This window comes from Protopterus annectens, chromosome 6.part0 (genome assembly GCF_019279795.1).
Source record: "Protopterus annectens isolate FY-2018-M chromosome 6.part0, PAN1.0, whole genome shotgun sequence".
NCBI classification, from domain to species: Eukaryota; Metazoa; Chordata; order Ceratodontiformes; family Protopteridae; genus Protopterus; species Protopterus annectens.
The window spans coordinates 1,320,259,618-1,320,281,399 of NC_056737.1; the positions used below are offsets into that span (position 1 = coordinate 1,320,259,618).

Genomic DNA, 21,782 nt, shown 5'->3' on the forward strand with positions numbered 1-21,782 from the left:
CAATGCACTGGCCAAATACAATAGGGATCACCCTGGACACAAGACATTTCTTTTCCACATCCTTGATCACATCCAAAAAAAAGAATTGCAAGGTCCACTGAACGACCATCTAGGAAAACGCAAGCTGGACTGGCAAATCAGACTTGACGCATGTAAACCACCAGGACTGAACATGCACATTTTTATCACCAGCATTCTTAACCTCAGGAAACTACATCACCATGTGTATTACTGACTCTCCTGTTGCAGATTTAATGGTATCGGTGATTTCAACTTTGCTTTCTATATGGATCTCCAGTCTCTCAGTGATATAGAATGAATGGAATTGTTATTTTTATATTATTATTTTTTTGTTTTATCATACTTTTTTTCCCATTATTACTAACATTTTTTGTTTTGACAAGGCTGTGTTTTTTTTCCAATTCAGGTTCAAGTCTTTTATTTCAGAATCTTGCTGACATTAGTACCTAACAATCACTCCACTAGGTAGATCTGAGGAAACATTAGCGAAAGTGCTGGAGATGTTTTTTCTTTAAGTATGATGAATGATGATTAGGTTCTGATGTAAATGAGAAAACATTCTACTTAGGCCTCCAGTAGGAATTAATAGGAAAGGTCCCTGTAATATTAAATAGACTCCTCCTGTTAATCCGATCCCAAAAACTGAGAAATCTTTTTTAAATTATAATAAAGTCGAAAAGGTAAGACTTCAGAGAAAGTTTGCTTAGTTGGAAAATTCAGAGTGGTGTGGGATAGCAGATGACCATATTCACCCAATAGAAATCATTGAAATTCCATCAAGCAGTCAACCACAAGGGAATAGGTCTGGACCTATAGTCAGAGCTTAAATAAGAAGCTAGTTGCATCTCCCTTGGTGATGACTAATGATAGAACTACATGCCACGTAGCATGTTCTCTGTCCTCCATTTGCAGTGACATAGAAGGGCTAGCAGAGAAGGGAGCATGATTGGGGATTTAAGTTCACTGTTTCACTAATAAGGACCTCCACTGCTGAAGACCTCATTTGAGCTTCCCATAAGGAGACAGCCTATCATTATTTTTAAATAATACCCAATAGTCAAGCAGAGCTCAAACGAGAGGCCAGTTGCATCTCCCTTGGTGGAGACCAGTGACAGAACTACATGCCATGCTGCATGTTCTCAGTCCTCTAATTGCAGCAACATAGAAGGGCTGGGAGAAAAGGGAGTATGACTGTTGATTTAAGTTGGCTGAACCACCAGTGATAAGGACCCTCACTGGTGCTTCCCATAAGGAGACAGCCTATCATTATTCTTTAACAATACCAAATAATAAATAAGCACCTAACATTCCCTCCTACACACCTACCAGTCACAAAGACACTGGTAGGCAGGTATCTGATGATTTAGCTAAGCCAAACCCAATCACAGGCAAAGATACCAATGGATGACCAATTGAAAAAGTCTTAATTCCATAGTACGTTATGTATACAATGCTCAAAAAAAAGTATAAATGTATGAAACTGCTTAGAAATAAGCTAAACTGCGCTCATCTACCTTTTTCGTTTTTTTTTTAAATGCTGTCTTCCTGATGGTTTTGTATTCGACTACAAAAAGGACGACTAGTGTTTTTACTTTGGGCTAATATAATCTTGGAAGCAAAATTGTGACACAAGGTGTTTTAGGAATACTAGTGCTTTTCTCCACAGCTTGGTGACGTGGTCAGCTTGAATAGCAATACAGGCTATTCAATTGTCCTACGATTAGTTCTGATCTAGTTTGTGACCTGTAGCACCAGCCCAAGGTTTAAGCTGGTGTCTTTAGGGTGCCCAACCATGCTTACAGTTGCTTCATACATATTAGGAGAGGAAATTGTTTATCTAAGCAGGCTGGGTTTACCTAGTTCCATTTTTGGGATGATTATTCTTGGGGCTACTACAATTATTTACATTTCTACTGTCCTTTTAGGTGCTTTCTTTTCTTCCAGTAAGTGTGATGGCTTTTAGTATTTAGCCGAGTTATTCCCATCCTTAACTGCAGATTGCGGCATCATAATAGAGTACCAATCAAGATAAAATTCTTTTGTCCATTCTGTTCCATGTAATGTGGTTTTCCCACCATCCACTGCATGTACATCTGACTGTTTGCCCATCATTGTAACCTTTTTGCCTGCTTTGCCATTACTAACACTACATAATAATTTGATATATGTGGGAATTAATCTTTCATTTTTCTTTCATACAAATCATTAATTTAAGTTTCACTCATGCCAGTTCTCTATAACCCAGTAATGCCTCTATTAGTTTGAGTACTGTACAACTGTAAACGCATGTAATTAATATTTACGTATTGTACTTATTTCTGTTTTGTCAGACCATTCTTTGTTAATCCTGCATCCAACATTTTACTTATGCACTGCAGTTCATGCTTCTATCATCTTGTGCTCCTTTATCTGCCATTCCACTCCTAATATTTTTCTATTTGATCATTATCCAGATATGGACCTTTATACATAGTTTTCCACAGTCTTCAATTTACCATATATATAGACCATGCACAGTAATGTTTCACTTTGTGATTAACTTCCAAACTAAGACTTTTTTTGTGTGTTTTCTTTGTCTTTGACATATGTAAAGTCTAGTTAAAAGTTCTGGAGTAAAACCTTTATTTTATTCACAATTTTGTATTCTAAGTGACAATATCAGAACTTAACACAGGGGAGTAATATAAATTTAAAATCTATTAAACAGTTATATCGAAGGCAGTGCAAACCTTCTCTAAAAGTATATACAGGATAATCGGGCAGCTTTCACAGTAGTACAGCCTAGCTGAGTGGTTTGGCACATTTTGAGAGTGAAAATTTAAAATGAAAGATGTATAACAGAAAGGGGAATGCTCCTTTGGAAAGAAGCTGTGCTTTTACCGCTGGTAGTCATTGACTTGCTTTTTCTTTACTCTTCTAGAAATCCAAATCAAACTGTGCTACTGAGGACAGTGATTCGTGCACAGATGATGACATGAGTGATGATGGTAAGGATGTATTTATTTTCAGATGTATAAAACAGGATAGATTCTTTGCTCTTGACTGGCCAGTGAACATTTAACAATTTCTGATGGATTGTGAATAGCACAGATTATTGTAAATAATGTAATTTATGATTATTTACTTAGTTGAGAAGTTTATTATATTTTTAACAAATATGTCTAGAAAAGCAAGTATGCAGTGAATAATACATGACTATAGTAACAGATCACAATCAGGGTACACAAAACAAGTCTTGTACAGAAAGACTGAAAGCCCTTTCACTGTATTCTGTCTCCTACAGATTGCTAAGGAGTGACCTGTGCCTGGCTTACAGGGCAGTCTCTGACCAGGCCCTGATGGAAATGCCACACATTTGTAAATCAAACTGCACAAGGGTCACTCACTCTAGGGATCTTAACCCTAACCTCTAACATGAACAGGTCATGCTGGAGAGAGAGAGAGAGAGAGACGCATCTCCCAGAGACTGCAACTTCTCTGGAACAGTCTTCCAATTCACATTGGAGCATCTCCCTGACCCTCTTCAAATGCAACCTAGATCAATGGATAGGTGACCGCAAATTCACTCCTGAGGTGTTGCCCATGTCCCTCCTGGACAGAGGAAGTCAGTATTAATTACCATAGATCTTACCTCTGCAGACTTCACTCACATAACCACCAACAATTGGAACAACTCGGGCTAAATATGCCCTAGGCATGTAAGGGCTCTAGGGCCATTAGCCTAGTAACTTTCTTTGAACCAGTGAGGTATGACGGTGATCATACAATGGCTATAACAATTCAAAAGATGAGAGACTGCTATTTCAATGCTTCCATGCCATAGTTAGAAATATATTGAGTGTGTATTCAGTAAAACAGCATTCACAAAAAAAATCTGGTCAAATTGCAGAAACAATGAAATTAGGCTGATGATGCTACATAAGTCTAACTTAAAGAAAAGCAGTCCTAATTTCTTTAAAATAAATTCTAATTTAAAGAAAAGTTTGTCCTTATTATGTCTTTAAGGACTGTGTTCCTGATTAGGATGTTTATTTTGTTTTAGAAGAACTGACCGACTCTCTCTTATCCTTCGTCTTCAGCAGAACTGAAATGCTTTTCTTTGTAGACCCTTCTCTTTGCAGTAGCTATCACAATTAGAGGGATTTTAGAACTTTAGATTTATTGGTTCATTCTCTTAACCTAGCTTTTTACAAAGTGCGTGTCTTTATATACCAGTCCATTTTTCATGCCTAAAGTAGCCTGTTAGTTGAATCTGACTCAGATTATTTATCTTGTCCTCATTATTTTTTCTAAATCATCCAGCAGATGTAAATATCTAACATACTGCAGTGTGTTTATTTTTAATCCCTCTGGGTCCATATGGAAATGGGTAGTTTCCCAGCAGGGCAAACATGGTTAAAATGTAAAGTGAATAAATAAATGTGCTTCTGCTTGTGCTAAAACTTTATGAAGTATTGCCTGCAACTTATTGTTATAACTTGTGTAAATGAAGCTTTTCACCAGTAACCATTGCTAAGAACAGAAATTTTTACCTGTTAAAACCACCCAATTAATAATGCAAATAAAACAACCCACGCCCTAAAATGGACAATCGAAAAAAAATTAGTATACCAATGTATGATTAGCTCAGAAAGGCAATGCCCTTATTTTGATAGTACAATGTGCGTTAACCTGCAGGTGGCTGTTTACCTTTAATTTTTCTGTTATCGGAAAGGCTTGCAGGTTCTTTCCCTTCACATGACAACAGGTCCCATGTACTAGCACAGTGAAATGATGCACTTGGTAGGGTGCATTCTTGAAGTACTTTCTGTATGATATTAAACTGAATTCCTGTCTTCCTCATCTGGTTGTAATTTAGATGAATGTTGAAGATCCCATGGCACTTTCCATTAATTTCAGTGAAACTGTTATGGTGCAGAAGTAAACCTTATTTGCTTTAACATCCAAGATGAGTTTTTACTGCTTCAGATTTTCATTACCTTTGTCTTGCTATTTTCTTTGTACTTTTTTAGTGCTGTTGTAATTTTCCAAATAGGTCTTCCATCTTCATATCTTCCTTTTCCATGCATACTGTATTTATATGGACCATCTGATTTCAACTGGTAAAATTCTGCAGGTACCCTTCTTAATGATTCTTTTTTAGCTTAGGGTGATTGTCAGGAATAGTGGGAGTTTTACATGCATCACATATCAAGTAAATATTACCTGTGATATAAATAGGACCTGCTGGAGAGACAGATATGTATCACAGGGACTACCCTATCTATGCAACAAGCTCCCCATCCATTTGAAGTAGAGTTCTTCCCTAACCCAACTCAAGTGCAACTTGGACATCTGCATGAGGAACAGGAAATTCATCCCTGGTTTGGTACCTATGTTTCTAATGGACACAGGCAACCTGTAAATGGTTCATCTCCCAAACCCCTGCTTACACTTATCAAGGGTATCAGAACATGTCAGAGATTTGGGATGCATGGCTAGGCTTAAAAAGGCCTTTGTGGTAGTTAGCGTAGTAAACACCTATGAACCTTGTTATATGCAAATTAGTAATGTTGAATCACAACATGTACATAGCATTTCCACAAAAGGCAACAGGAATTCCTTATACATATAGTAAAATATATTGTGCTGATTTTAGAAGTTTCAGCTTTTTAAAGCTGAAAAAGTTGGTAAAGATCCAATTAGGGGGTAATGGGAGAACACCCCAAAACAAAAGGAACTAACTGGGTATATTAGGCTCAATGGACCAGTGTTCTCTGGTTTAAATGAAAACATCTCTGTTTCATGTATATTAACACAAAAAGCTGATAGTTTCATAGGTAGTTAATATACACACAATCAGGAGACTTAGCCCCAATTCCCACTTGCCCCAAAGCACTGTTTGGTTAAGTGACTGCTCAAGGTCACACAACAGGCAAACAAAGGTGGAATGATTCAAACCCTGTACCATTGGCACAGAAAGCAGCTCATTAACCAGTCAGTACTTTAGTCCTGTGCATTAATTTCAGGACAATTGTGAAATTTAGATTTGCTTTATAGGTTCATAGGTTGGTACTAGGCTATCAGCCCTAGGGCCTATACAAGCCTAGCCATAACAATTCCATGGCTATTTCTTCCCACACTATTTACTTCCCTGGACCCCCCTGTCTAGCAGGGTGACTGACGTGATCCCTGGGGTGAATTTTCTTTCTCCCATCCAATCGTCAAGGTTCCTTTTGAACAGGGCCAAAGAGGCACTCTGCTTGACATGTATGGGCAATCTATTCAAGAGTTTGGGAAGTCTCTGGGCCAGGAACCTATCCCTCCAGCATGTTCTGTTTGTTGTGATGACAAGGGTTAGATCCTTGGAGCGTGTGGCTCTGAGAGATTGGGATTTCTTTACGTGTAGCATGTCCAACAGCTCTGGGTTTGACATGGCCTTGTATGTTAAGCAGAGATTGCCTCTGAGTAGATGATATGCGACAGAGTATAGCTAGAGTTTTTTAAGGCGGTCAATGTAGTGCATCTGCTTTTGGCCTGTGATTCTTTTAGTGAGGAATTTCTGTGGCCTTTCCAGTTGTTGCAGATGTCTTGAGAGGTACATACCAAATGGGGCATTGTATTCTATAATGGGTCTAATGAGGGATGAGTGCAGTGGGACAATGACCTCATTTTTTCTGGATGAAAAGCCCTTAGTGTTGAGGTGTGCCACATAGAAGGATTTCCTGACTGTTGTGGCAATGTGGTTATCGAAGGTGAGACCACTGTCCACCTGTGTCCCCAAGTCTCTTATCACACTTTCGGTGTTTAGTGTACTGCCACCTATATGGTAATTCATGGGTACATGTTTTTTTCCCAAAGGGGATAACTATACATTTCTTGGCATTGAGCTTGAGCCCATGACTCTGGCACCAAGCATCTGTTTCTGTAAGGCCCTTTTGTAGAGTATCCACATCATTTGGGGATTCAGTAATAGCTCCCAGTTTGCAGTCATCTGCGAACTTTGTTAGCCAGAGTCCCTTAGTGTTGGCCTGTACTTCAGAGAAGTAGATGCAAAACAAGAGCGGTCCCAGGACTGAACCCTGAGGTACTCCACTTGTCACTTGTCTGGAGCTGGATTTGGAGTTGGCTACTTTTACAGTGTGGGTTCTATCAGTAAGCCAGTTAGCAACCCGTTTGGGTGATGTAGGGATTAATGCCCTGCTTAGTTTATCTATGATTCCAGAGTGGGGGATGGTGTCAAAGGCCTTGGCAAGGTCTAGATAGTTTGTGTGGACCACCTTACCCTTGTCTATGGCTCTGGAGACTGATTCGAAGAAGTCAGTCAGGTTCAGGAGACAAGATCGGACCTTCATGAACCCAAACTGGGTTGGGTCCAGTGTTTGAAGGTTGCCAATGTCTTTGTTTATAAGCTCCATGATAATATGCTCCATGGCCTTGCAGATAAGGCTCGTCAGACTGATGGAATGGTAGTTTTCGGGATCCAAGGTGGATTCCCCCCTTGTGGAGTGGGATAACTGTAGCTCTGCGCCACTCAGTGGGCATGAAACCTGAGGTGAGGATATGATTAAACATGACACTTAAGTGAGGTGCCAGTTCATGTTGTAGTTCATGTAGTACACAGCCCGGGATGTCATCTGGTCCCATGGATGCTGTATTCTTAGCTTTGGAGAGTGCATTTTTTACCTGTGTGGCCATTATTACCGGAATTTGGCAATCTTCCGATATTGAGATGAGCCATTTAGGGAGTGAGAGGGGGGTGAAATTGGCACTGAATCTGTCTGCCAAGATATTGGCAATATCCTTGGGATCAGTATATTTAATGCCATTCAGTTTTTGCTCAGAGCAGACCTGAGCATTGACATTTAGATCCTTGACATGTTAAGGGTGATTAGCTTATGGTCAGACCTGACTAACGAGGGGGTGACCATAGGTGTGGAGCATCGATTTCCCATGTTGGTAATGACCAGGTCTAGGATATTGGAGCCCCTGGTGGGACTATGGATTAGTTGATCCAGGGCATTGGAATTTATGAATTCCAAGAACCGTTGGGTAAAGATGTTGGTACATAAGTAGTTTTCCCAGTTAATGGCAGGGTAGTTAAAAATCACCCAGTATTAGGGTGTTTGGTTCTATCTTAGTATTTTCTAGTATGTTTAAAAAGGTGTAGTGAGAATCTTGGGGTATGGTGGGGGATCTGTAGCAAGCTAAAATTTGGATTGCAGTCTTACCTAGTGTTAGTTGCACCTGGAGAATTTCAGACACATTTTGTTGGGCAACTAGCCTGGTGGTGTGAATATCCTTGGTGAATATTGTCACTCCTCCACCTTTAGTGTTTTGGTCCTGGTTTGGTGGCCGAAAAGTGTGGTAAGAGTTGTAGCCTGGTATTGCAGGGGTGCTCTCTGGAGCCTTGAACCAGGTCTCAGTTACTGCACAGATATCTATGTTCTCCATTTTTAGGAGTGCCTCGAGAGAGTGCATTTTGAGGTCTAGACTTCTAGCATTGAGTAGCATTACCTTCAGATTTTGCATGCTTGTATCTGTTACGGTGGTGGTTTTGTCCTTTGAACTTTGCCTAAAAAAGGCACTATAGGCGTGGCAAGATCCTTAGCCAGTAAACTGAATCCCAGGGGTGACAGGTGCAGACCATCTCTGGCAAAGAATCGTGATCTGTCGATCATGTCGTCTCAGGCAGACAGATACTGGATCCCCTTTGAATGACACCAGAAGCTTAGCCAATTGTTGGAAGTCAATAATTTTGTCCTTATATTGTGGTATCATTCTGGGAGAAGGCAAGATGCTACTCAGGGCTAGGGTCATACCTGCCTAGGCCACATGATCCGAAAGCTCTTCCATGTCTCTTTTCATGTACTCCAGGAAGGTACGTCTCAAGTCATTCACTCCAACATGGACAATGACAGAGTCATATTTGTACTTGTTGTGGAGTGACTTGAGTGCATGCGTTATGTGGCGGATTCTGGTACCCGACCGGCAGCTGACTAACTTTCTCCTTGTTCAACCTGGTGAGTGGGACATCAGTGTGCTGGACTAGTCACCTATGACTAAAGTGTTAGGTACGTTGTCTTGCCTTAGGGGCTGTTGCTGGGCTGCACACTGGTGTTGTGAACTATGTGACACTTTAGTTGTGATTGGTGTTTGTTTGCATTTCAGCTTCAGAGGTCCTTGTTGCTTGGGCAGGTTACAGTTAAGGGCCTCTGCATATGTGGCTTTAGTATTGCTATATGTGGGTGTTAGTGGTGTGGGTTTAGAAGGGCTATGTGTTGCTTGAGGTGTAGTGTGGGTGTTAACCTTCTCCTCTTGACTGTCTAGCACAATCTTGGGTGGAGAGAGCTTTGCTTCCATTTTGGCTATGTAAGTGCATCTCTCACAGGTTGTAGTGTTGGGTGGTAGGAGGAGAGGGTTGTCTGTGTACATGAGGCAGTTGCTGCATTGCCCCAGTATGCCCAGATTCACCAGGTGGGCAGGAGAAATCACCGGAAGCTAACCCTTGGGACGTGCCTGATTTGGTGCTTTTTTGTTTTTTTTTTGTAAAGTACAGGAGCTATTTTCCCTTAACTTGGCAACGTACTTTGCAATTGTAGGCTTAGTGCCTACTATTAATTTCTCCTTATTAACAAGGAAAACTGAGTGCTTGTATCAGTTTAAGGCGTCCTAGTGCTTTCCAGCAGGTATTAGAGTAAGTGCTAGTCACAGGGATGCTTAAAGGTAAGATTAAAAGAAATGCACACTGCAGTGTGCACTAGAGAAGTTAGATGTGAAAGTAGGTAACTTAAGTTTTACCTGTTTAAAAAGTTAAGGTTTAGTGGAGAGTTACTATTTTTAAAACAGCAAGATGGATTGTAAAAGGTGGTCACTTAGATGTGAAAGCAGGTAACTTGTTTTACCTGTCTAAAAAGTTAAGTTTAGTCAGTATTTTTAAAACAGCAAGATAGATTGAAAGGGGTGGTCACTTTTGTATTCTGGTACTATGGAATACAGTAGGATGGCCAATAAATTTAAATAGCTGAAGGGGAGGGATTTCAAAAATGAGGATTTTGTGATTACTCACACAAGCCAGTGAAAGTACAGAGGAAATGAGATATATGGACAGATTAACATAAGAGGCAGGCAACTAGAAAGACAGTGCTATTTAATAAGACAACTGTAACTGGGTGGGAGGGCAGGAAAAGGTTCTGTCCGACTCAGAAGAGACAGAGCTGTGGTCTCTTTTGAAGTTTTAATATGCTGTTAAAGCAGAATGTAAGTAAAACACAAGGTAAAAAAACAAACCACAGTATTCAAAATATAAAAAGGCAATAAAGTAATACAAAATACAAAAAATAAAAGCAAACTAACCGTTCCTTCAAGCAAAGTGTAGCAGAGTCTGGATGAGCCTTTCTGGTAAAACTCTGAAATTAAGAAGTTATGTACCTACCATAACGTTCCATGTTAGTTGTCTTCTCTCGCCTTCTTTCTTGCTTGATGGGTTCGGAGCCGATCCCTCGGCTCCGACTCGGCACTTGCTAAGCTCGAGAGTCACTTTTACCAGCTCGAGGCAGCCCCATATCCCATGATGCAAGGCGGTAAGTACCCAGATCTCGTTGCTGACAAAGGGCAATAGCACCAAGCATAAAATACTTCCCAAAGGAAGTAAGAAAACTTACAGATGGAAGAAGGACCAGGTCTGAATGGTCTTCAGCATAACAGTTTCTTATAACAAGGTCTGTCCAGGCCAGGGGGAAGGAGGGAGGGTCGCAAGAAAGAAGGCGAGAGAAGACAACTAACATGGAACGTTATGGTAGGTACATAACTTCTTAATGTTAAGTTGTCAATCTCGCCTTCATTCTTGCTTGATGGGACCGCGTCCCTAGCACCTCTATCCTGGGTGGCTCAATGGAACAAACTCTTGAGGACTGTAGAGCCAAAACTGGCTCTGTCCCTGGAGGCCAAGTCCAATTTGTAATGGGAAACAAAAGTGTGAGGAGTGGCCCAAGTGGCCGCTGCACAAATAGTGTCTAAAGGAAGTCTAGCTTGAAAAGCTGTAGAAGTAGCTAAGCTCCTAGTTGAATGTGCTTTAGGTTTTGAGCACAGCTGTTTACCCCTGAGCAGATGAATTTCAGAGATGACCGAAGAAAGCCATCTAGACAAAGTCACTTTAGAAACAGGAAGGCCTTTTTTATTATCCGCATAGGAAACAAAAAGTTGATCAGATTTTCTAAATTTTTTTGTTCTGTCCAAATAATATCTAAGTTGACGGTGGACATCAAGATAATGTAGCTTTTGTTCAGCTCTATCTGAATAGTTAGGAAAAATACAGGAGATCAATGGATTGATTCAAATTGTTCTTTGAAGCGACCTTAGGCAAAAAGGTTGGGTTAGTTCTCAAAGATACTCTGTCTTTGTGAAAAACCAAATAGGGGTCGAACCGAAGAGCATGAAGTTCAGACACCCTCCTGGCCGATTTAATAGCCACTAGGAATAAAGTTTTCCAAGAAAGATATTTCAGGGAACAAGAAACAGCTGGCTCGAAGGGGGGAAGAATCAAGGATGTCAGCACTAAATTTAGATCCCACTGAGGAGGAGGATTCCTGATTGGAGGCTTTAGTAGGAAAATTCCTTTCAAGAAGGCCCTGCAGAGCCTATGGGACATAATATTATGATCTGCTATCCCGACATGAAAATTGGAAATAGCAGCCAACTGAACTCTGACTGTGGAAGAAGAGGAGCCTGCATGAAAAATCTCTGCTAAAGTCCAGGACTGCCTGAACAGGGGCAGTAAAAGGATCAATATTCTGGGCCTTAGCCCAATAAGAGAAACGTTCCATTTGCTTGTATAAATCCTCCTGGTAGAGGATTTTAGTGAAACTACTATGATGTCTCTAACTGGGTTAGAGATCAAAGGAAGCCTGGCTAAGGAAGGAAGTGGAGCAACCATGCTGTGAGGTTGAGAGAAGGGATTGACCGGTGCAGCTGACCCGATTGGTGAATCAGAAGATCTGGCACTGGGTCCAGATGCCACGGCTGCACCAAAAGGTGATGGAGGAACGGAACCAAACTTGTCGAGGCCAGTAAGGGCAATGAGAATCAATTTGGCTCTCAAAGCGGTAGCTTTCTGGATCACCTGAGGGATCAGAGGAAATGGAGGAAGGCATAAAGAAGTCCCTGGGGCCAATCCTGGGTCAGAGCGTCTCTGGGGATGGCCTGATAGAGGGAAGAGGCTGAAGAAGTCTGGACATTTGCTGTTTTGGGGAGTAGCAAAAGATCGCAACATGGACGACCCCATTCCAGAAAAATCTCTTCCGCTATAGATTGCTTGAGAGACCACTCGTGAGGCATGAGAATAGCTCTGCTCAATCTGTCCGCTACAATGTTGGTTTTCCCAGGGATATGCGTTGCTACCAGAAACCGATGAGAGGAGATCGCCCATTGCCATAGTCTGAGCGCTTCTCGACACAAGGGGTAGGACTTGGTTCCGCCCTGTTTGTTGATATACCAAACTACAGACATGTTGTCTGTGTGGACTGCAATTGTCCCTACGGGAAGAAAGTCGTTGAGGGCTTGCAACGTTAAAAGCACTGCTCTCATCTCCAGGACATTTATGTGCAGATGGTACTCGAACGGCTGCCACGTCCCCATGAACCATCCTGCCCTGATAATGACCCCCACCCGATCAGGGAGGCATCCGTGGTGACAGTGGCTATCGGGGATGGGGGTACAAAGTACCTGCCTTGGTGAACCTGAGGCGATGTGATCCACCAAGCAAGATGCTCTTTGCATGTCTGTGTCACCAGAATCTGGTGACGCATTGGAAGTTGCTGGTATGACCATTGTGTGAACAACATCCACTGAAGAAGGCGCATGTAGAATCGAGCCAGGGGAAGAAGAGTAATGGCCGCAGCCATGAGACCTAATACCTTTAGAACCATTCTGGCCTGTACTTTCTTGCTGGCCAGAATGATCCTGACATGACTCTGAATGTCTGAAACTCTTTGATCTGTAAGGGTAGCTGACATCCGAACAGTGTTTAAGTTTGCGCCTATGAAGGTAATAGACTGGCAGGGCGATAAGGATGACTTTTCGAAGTTGACTGAGATGCCCAAATGAGAACAAAGGTTTATTGTGTAATCCCTGGCTTGTATAAGCTGATGCCTGGTGGTGGCTGACAGGAGCCAGTCGTCGAGATACGGAAACACCTGGAATCCTTGGCGTCTCAGGTGAGCCGTGACCACTGCCATGCATTTGGTGAACACTCTGGGGGCTGTAGTGAGACCAAAGGGCAGGGCTCTGAACTGGAAATGACTGGACCCCAGCCGAGCGGAGAAATCTCCTGGAGCGTCTGTGAATTTTGATGTGATAGTACGCATCCTGAAGATCTATTGAGCACATCCAGTTGTCCTTCTGTAAGAAGGGCAGAATTGACTGAAGAGTGACCATTCGGAATCTTGTCTTCCTGACAGACTTGTTGAGTCTGCTGAGATCCAATATTGGTCTCCAGTCTCCCGTCTTTTTGGGGACCAAAAAGAACCTTGAGTAGATTCCGGGCTCTGAATGGTCTATTGTAACTGGCTGAATGGCTCTTTCTTGCAGTAGTTTTGAGACTTCTAACTCTGCAATTTCTCTTAGACCGGGTGGTACATCTGGAAGGGAATTTGAGGGGAAGGGACTTTCCTCAAAAGGAATTATGTAACCCTTGGATATGATCGACTGTACCCATCTGTCTTGAGTGAGGGAATGCCAGGCTTCTGGGTACAGTGATAATCTTCCCCCGACTGCCTCCAAGGAGGGACAGCCGGGCAACATCTCAGGGATGCTGAAAGGGCTTGTCAGAGAGAGGCTGTCTGTTTCCCTGGTTTTTCGGACCCCCTCTGCCTCTAGAGCGGCGTCTGTTGTTGTTACCCCCTCTGCCTCTAGGGGTAAACTGACCACGTGAATCCGGCGTGACTCCTTGGGATTCTGGAACCACATTTTCCCACCTTTCTGTCCTTTGGGATAAGGTCTAGAAGGGGTGGAAAAACGGACTCCAACAGCAGAAAGAGTCTTGCCGTCCTGTTCGCACCTGGTCAAGGTTTCCTTCACCTGAGGGCCAAACAAAGCTGACCCATCAAAGGGAGAATTTGTGAAGGACGCCTTAAAGGGATCCACAAAATCACATAGCCGCATCCAGGCTTGGCGTCTAAGAGCCACACCTGTACCTGCGGCTCTACTCGCTCCATCCGCAGCATAAGATATTAGCCGCATGGAGGAGTTTGCAATGGAATTGAGGGTTCCTAGCTGCGAAGCAATTTTTTCTTGAGCCCCTGCAGCTGTAGGATCCTGAACTACTTCACCCAGCTCCTTAAGGATATCCCTCTGGAGTCTGGTGAAGTGACAAAGGTAATTCAGCGAACGCATAGCAAAGGTCGCTGAGGAAAACATCCGCTTACCGTACCTATCCATGGTCCTAGAGTCCTTATTAGGAGGATGGACGGGCACGGAAGGATCTGCAAGTTCCTTTTGGTGGCCGCAGCCACCACCATGGCATCAGCGGGACACCCTTAGTGAGGAATTGCTTGTCACACGGGCAGTGATAAATTTTGAAGGCCTCCTAGGGACTGGCTCTATAGAGTCAGGAGCTGCCCACGCCTTCGTGCAATAACCTGCATAAGGGGTCGAAGGCGGAGACACCCAGGAGGTGGAGGGCCGAGATCCAAACGCCTCTAGGTATACTGACTCATCCTCAGAGGGATTGTTGGTGGGCCAGTTTCCCTCTGTTTAAGGAGTTCTAGGATGTCTGAGAAGGAGACATCCTCAGAGGGGATCTAGGGATCCCTCTGACTCATCAAAGTCAGTATCCAGTGACAGACTCGGGAGTCTACATGCTTCCTCTTACAAGTCCTCTTCCTAGGAGGATCTCCCGAAACATCAGGAGAATCCTCGGAAGAGGGGAAATTCCCAATGGGGAAACCTGAGGCGGAGGATCTCTGGGTCCTGTAGCAAGAGAAGTGGCAGAGATGTCAACAGGTACTATAGAGGGAGGAGCTACGGGAACAGACTGCTGACTGATACCAGTGGCCAGTACACTCTTCATCACCTCGAATGCTCCCCTCCCAGGCAGGTCCGAGAGAACCCGCTCCGAAGAGCTAGGAACTCCAGGAACCACCGAAAGGGAAGTCTCCGAGGCAGATGTCGGAGCCGAGCTCACCAAGGCAGAGGCTCCAAGGGGAAGAGCGGGTTCGGACAAGGGTCCGATGCCACTCACCCCCTCAGAGGAGACCATGGAAGCCCGACCACCGAATCCCTCTAAGGAAGGTCTCGAAGAGGAGATAAGAGTAGAGGCTGAAGGAACAGAAGGGGGTATCCGTCCTCCAGCCGTAGCAGTAACCATTCCTGAAGACTCCAACTCCAAGCTCTGGGGTAGAGTTGAAGGAGGAACTGTAACGGGGTGTGGACCAACAGTCGTCTGTTGAGACGGACTATGTAACATTTGGGCCAGTACCTGTGACTTAAGTAATCTACTGACCACTCTCTCTAGGTCATGATCTGACAGTCTGGATGACCTTGAAGATCGGCTCCGATGGCTCCGTTCCGAAAGGAGAGGTGAAGCTGGAGCCGACAGTATCGGCTCCAAGGAAGGAGACCTCGACCTCTTCCTGGAATGAGCCATCGGAGCCGATACTATAGATCCTGTTGGAGCCGAAGACTTATCGGAGCCGACAGGAAGCCTCGATGCATCGGCTCCAGCCGGAGCCGATACAGCCACCAAAGTAACGGTGTCGGAGCCGATCGGAGCCGACACCGATGCCTGTGCCACATGGGTGTCGGAACCGATCGGAGCCGACACCGAAGTGGTCGATACAGATTCGGCACCGATAGCCATCGGTGCCGAAGGCTTTGTCAAGCCAGAATCGGCTCCAGCCGGAGCCGATCTCGACTCTGAACGAGTCAGAGCCGAGGCCGCAGGCTTAGACACAGAAGCCTGGGCCTTGGAAGATTTAGCTGATTTAGATGGAGCCGACTTAGCCGGAGAGCCCTCCGGCTTAAGAAGGCCCCTAAGGATCAGCTTGTTGCGTCTTTCCTGCAGGACTCTCTGGCTGAAGGAATGACAAATAGCACAGGAGTCCTGCAGGTGAAGAGGCCCCAGGCAATACAGGCAAGAAGTGTGACCGTCTGTCAGAGACATCTTCTGACAGCACGAGTCACACTTCTTAAAACCTGAGACCCTCTCCTTTGACATGGTGCTTACAAAAACACACACACACACCAGTCAAAAAATTAACTTAAATAAAATACCAAAAGGTATTTCTATAAACAAACACACACACCCTAACAGGGAGGGGATGGGATGGGTAAAGTTTGACTAAAATAAATTAGAAAAGACAGGGATTTTCTGTCACAAAATGTAAATAATTAACTAATAACTAATAATTAAGGGTTTTTTAAGAAAAAGGGGCTTAAATATCCAAAAAGTGAATCACTTTCCAGGAGCTGGTAAAAGGAGGACCTCATAAGCGAAGCGGCAAACGAGATCTGGGTACTTACCGCCTTGCATCATGGGATATGGGGCTGCCTCGAGCTGGTAAAAGTGACTCTCGAGCTTAGCAAGTGCCGAGTCGGAGCCGAGGGATCGGCTCCGAACCCATCAAGCAAGAATGAAGGCGAGATTGACAACTTAACATGTTTTATTTTACCCCTTAATTGGAAGGTTTAGTTCCTAGCTCCACCCCCTCAGTTCACAAATGATTAACCTTAAGTGACCTATTCTGTCTTATGAATGAGTCCTTAATTAATCAGTTCTAATTTCTTCCTGACTCAGAAGAGAGAGAGCTGTGGTCTCGTTTGAAGTTTTAATATGCTGTTAAAGCAGAATACAAGTAAAATACAAGGTAAAGAAAACAAACCACAGTATTCAAAATATAAAAAGGCAAGAAAGTAATACAAAATACAAAAAATAAAAGCAAACTAACCTTTCCTTCACAGCAGTGTGGCAGAATCTGGATGAACCTTTCTGGTAAATGGTACATGTTGCAATTTAAAGATTGTATTGATATTTATGTGATATGTATTGTATAAAAGGATTTTTATTTTTTTGCATTTGTCAGTCTGTACTCTGGATGAGAGAGATAAATAATTTTTTTCCTGTGATCAATTTTTGTTGGTTTGATTTTACTAGTTTTATGCCTTGTCAGCAACCTCTGCACTGACTTTGTTGCATATTAGTTGGATTTTTATTAGGATCACAAACCTAATCTCCTACCCAGCCAACTTCTTTTTTCTTTCTCAATAGCCAAAAACTGCAGTCCTTTGCCGATTAGAACAACTGAACCCCCCCCCCACCTCTTTTAAAACCTCCCTTCACAACCACCTGTCTTCATGATGGACATGCAACTGCACTAAGCCCCCCTGATTATACATGCTATACCATATTCTTAACTACCATTTTTCATGTCATACAATATATATCTAAAAATAGATCAAAGAGAAATTATTCATGCAATCGATACTTTGTGCAAATTATACTATTATTATGGTTTTTACTATGTATTTTGTACAAATCTATCTTAGACTCGGTACAGATTTATACTTTTTCTTTACTATATTTGTTTAAATTCAGTTCTTGTAATTTAAATCTTGGAATATAAACTGATAAAATTTTCTTTTGTGGATCTTTTCCCTCCAGGCCTCCATTGGAAATGGGTTCTCTTGGCCCAGTGGACTTTCCTGGTAAACCAAATGCAAATAAATTAACTAAATAAATAAATAAATTGTTGGTAAGCACTGAAGAATGTCATCACAGGATATGTTTCAGCAGTAACGGTCAAGCTGATATGCATAATAAATTTCCTCCTTTGAACTTACCAGAAGGACTCCCTGCTTTTGCTCAATTTTCACATTACATTGTTTGCAAAGGTCTGTTTAATACCAATGGAAACAAGAGAGCGTTATAGTGATGGCTCCAACCAATTCACCACTGAATGATAGTTTTTGCATGAACGAGTCACTGATTGTAAATAAAATAAACAAATATCTGGAACCCCTGGAGGTATTTCATGGTTGTAATACAAGTAAGGGATTTACCAGCTGCCATTATGCAGTTATTTCTCAGCAGTAGAAGGACTTTATTTAAAAAAAAAAAAAAAACTAAACTCGAATTGTTGCTGGACACTTTGTTTCAAGAATGAGTCAACTATAACATGATGTCTATGGGAAAGAGATTCCATAAATTCCTTAACGTGTTAGTAGTAAAGTTTTTTTTTCTTTTTTTTCAATGGGCCAGCTCCTAGTATCTTGCCATTCTCAAAAAGCACAAATAATCATTCATAAACTTTTCAGTGAAATTCAAGAAGTGAGCTATTCTATTACCAGCGAAGTCTGTTTGAGACTAGCAAGTCTGAGTATGAAAATATTTTTTTCTAGACTGGAAAAAAACATGCTGAGAATTTCAGACAGCTTAACCAGAAACCATTGTCCAGGGATGGAAAGCAGTATGGTAAAGTCAGTGTCCACACGGTATCCAATGGAAGGCAGTATGATGAAGTATGCATGTGATATCCCATTCTTTGAAACCAGATCAGAAAACAATAATGTAAACAATCATTCAGAGAAATTGAGGATGTTTTTCTTGTTTCACTGCTGCACTCCTAACCATTGGGTTATTCATGCTGTGGTAGCACTCTGTCAGTCCAAATATCAGAGTCAAGGTTTTGTGCGTCGGCTGCTGTCACTTGCTGAATGACGTCAGGTCATCCGAGCTATAAAGGAGAGCAGGTGACGCCATTACCTCAGTCTTTCTTGCCATGGAGCCCGTAGCAAAAGCAATTCACAACAGTGCTAGTCAGCTGTTTCCAGATTTCGATCTTCAGCTGAAAATATCTAAAGCCAAGTACTCCGTTGAAGATCGTTCCTTTTTTTTGCACTAACTGATGTCTGAAAAAGTCAACTGTCTCACCTGTGGAAAGCAAATACCACACCAAGACTTCCATTCTTACTGTGTCACTTGCTTAGACCCAGATCACGATGTACCACACTGTCGGTTCTGTGCCCTCTTTAATGCTAGAACTATTCATCGTAGAGCTCTATTTGTAGCCAGTTATTTTCGTCTTGTGGCTCCGATTACTGATGTGGCATCTGTCAGTCAGTAAACCACAGATCTTCTGAAAAAACATAAAGATAAGGATAGAGACAGACCGCATAAGGCCAAGCCTTCCGATGACACCACCGCTAAAAGGGTAGTCAGTTCTTCGGAATTCAATGAGGCACTTTCACAGCCTCTGATGCCCAACTCGATTACTTCACAGGCCTCTACTGAGATCCTTTTGGAGTCCTGTATGCCGCAGATGACTGCATCATCTAACGAGCCTTTGGCTGTCTCTGCCTCAGTTGGGTCCGAAGCCACTACACAGGCAACTGCTTCTGAGGATACTGCTCGCACTTCGGAATTCCCTTCAAAGCCTTCGCCCTCTCTTCCGACTAACACACTGACAGCACCTAGGGATACTCTTCAGGCCAGACTTAGAGCTACTCCAAAGAAAACAGCAAAAAGTCTCATTCCACTACTCCTCCCCCTCCTCAAAATAGAATGCTTAAAATGGTGGAGGATCTCATCACTTTCATCCAGGTTAATCCGGCCACTCCCGCCAAAAGGAGAAAGGAACCTTCTCCAGACATTCAATTGGAATTAGACTCAGAGGGATCTGACTCCTCTGTTTTTGAAGAGGAAAATCCTCTTACAGACTATGAAGACTCAGATGCAGAAGAAATCTATTCCTTCTGCATCACCTCCGGAGGACTTTTCTTTAGGGGAAACCCTCCACACCCTCAGGGAACACTTCCAATGGGAATCTACAGATTTCCCTCAATCCAAGAAAAAACTAAGTTTCTGGATCTACCCCATCACAGCTCTCTGGCCATCCCACCCATCTTGGAGGTGATAGTTGATGTTTACCGAGAATCCAGCCTTACCCTTGACACCCTTCCACCTTCCCCCCGAAAACCTGACCGGTATTACACGGTACCTGACTCTCATAAATTCCTCTACAGAAATCCTATAGCAGATCCAGAGGTGATTACTCAGGGACCTAAGGGAGTTAAGGCTACCTCTGCAAAGAATCCTACTCCTTCAGACAAAGAAACCAGGGCCATGGACAGATGGGGTGAAAAAGTACATACCTCTGCAACTTTAACTATAAGGGCTCTCAACTGTCAGTTTCATATATTAAAATATCAATTGCACAGTTTGGAACTTTTAAAACAGAAAACTTCTGCTTTTCCAGATTTTGCCAACAATAGAGAGAGAGCAGAATTACTGCACTCTTCATCTCAGGTGGCAAAGCACTCCTTGCACTGTGGATTTGATGCCCTAGAAGCTTCTAGCAGGGCAGCAGTGATAAGATCAGTTATCAGAAGAACTGCAAGGAACAACCTCTTATTGATTGTCAAAGCTAAAATCATGGATGCACCTCTTGACAAAGACCGCTTGTTCGGACAGAAAACTGAAGAGGTACTTAAAAAGATGGAAGACAAAGCAAAATCGATGCAGACTGTTAAGGATTTTCTTCAAGTACAACCTCCTAGGTTCAGCAGAAATTTTCCCTCTAAACACTGGTCCTTTCCTGCACCAAACAGGCAGGCACAAGGCAAAACCCGTAGGGACAGACCCACCAGGACTCAAACTCATGGCCAGCAAAGAACTACACTGTGTTCCCCCTCAAACACTAGAGCAGGGAGTTCAAAAGCAATCCTGTATGGAAACAACTCTTAATGACTACCTTTCCCATCTCTGCCTGCCTCCACCACACCAAAAGCTAGGAGGAAGGCTATCTCTATGCAGAGAAAATTGGAACTCTATAACAAAAGATCAATGTGTCTTAAAAATCATTGCTCAGGGGTACAAATTCATTTTCCAAGAACTGCCACCTCCAAGAGGGTACCCAGACCTACCTCCAAACCAGTGGGCAGAACCACTAAAACAAGTGCAAAGCCTAATATCAGTAGGGGCAGTAGAACCTGTACCTCCAGAACAAGTTGCAAAAGGATTCTATTCCAGACTATTCCTTGTTCCCAGGAAAGAGGGGACTTGACGTCCCATCCTGGACCTATCTTTTCTCAATACCTTCCTGGTAATCCCAACATTCAAAATGCTTACTTTACAACAGCTTCTACCGATGCTGCCAAACAAAGCTTGGATGGTCACCTTAGACCTAAAGGATGCTTGTCTGCACATCCCAATAAGAGAATCGTACAGAAAATTCCTGCACTTCAGAGCAGGGATCAGTACACTTTCAGTTCTCTGCTTTGCCCTTTGGCTTATCTACTGCTCCCAGGGTATTCACCAAATGTCTAACACCTGCCATTGCCTTTTGCAGGTAAAACAATGTACAGATTTACCCTTACCTGGAAGACTGTCTCATTCAAGCAGACTGCAAAGAACTGCTCCTGCAGCACCTCTAATTTATAAAAACCCTACTCCCCTCTCTGTGGTTTACCATCAACGAAAGGAAATCAAAACAGACACCTACCAGGAAAATCATATTTCTGGGAGCCTTACTGGACACAGAACAGCAAATGGCCTTTCTGTCCCCAGAAAAGCAAAGTTTCCTACCAAAATACTTCACTACTCTGGCCTCCCAAACCCAGCTTTCTGTCACAAAGTTCCTACAAGCTCTAGGGCGCTCATGGCCTCATGCATCCACCTGGTACCTCTGGCCAGACTACACATGAGGAAAATTCAGTGGTACCTAAAGAACCTATGGTGTCAACACACACAACATCTAGACACCTCCCTGCCTGTGATACCTTGCATAAGA

The 21,782-nt window shown here is 42.9% G+C and overlaps 1 protein-coding gene across 1 annotated transcript in view; it reads left to right on the forward strand.

The window, feature by feature from the left end:
• The window catches only part of LOC122804788 (protein mono-ADP-ribosyltransferase PARP14-like), a gene marked incomplete in the record, with an annotated part of 1,493,437 nt that overhangs the window by 1,019,031 nt on the left and 452,624 nt on the right, over nucleotides 1-21,782 (forward strand). The window contains 1 exon segment of the mRNA XM_044074882.1: nucleotides 2,942-3,008. Within this exon segment, the coding sequence (XP_043930817.1) occupies nucleotides 2,942-3,008 (67 nt within the window).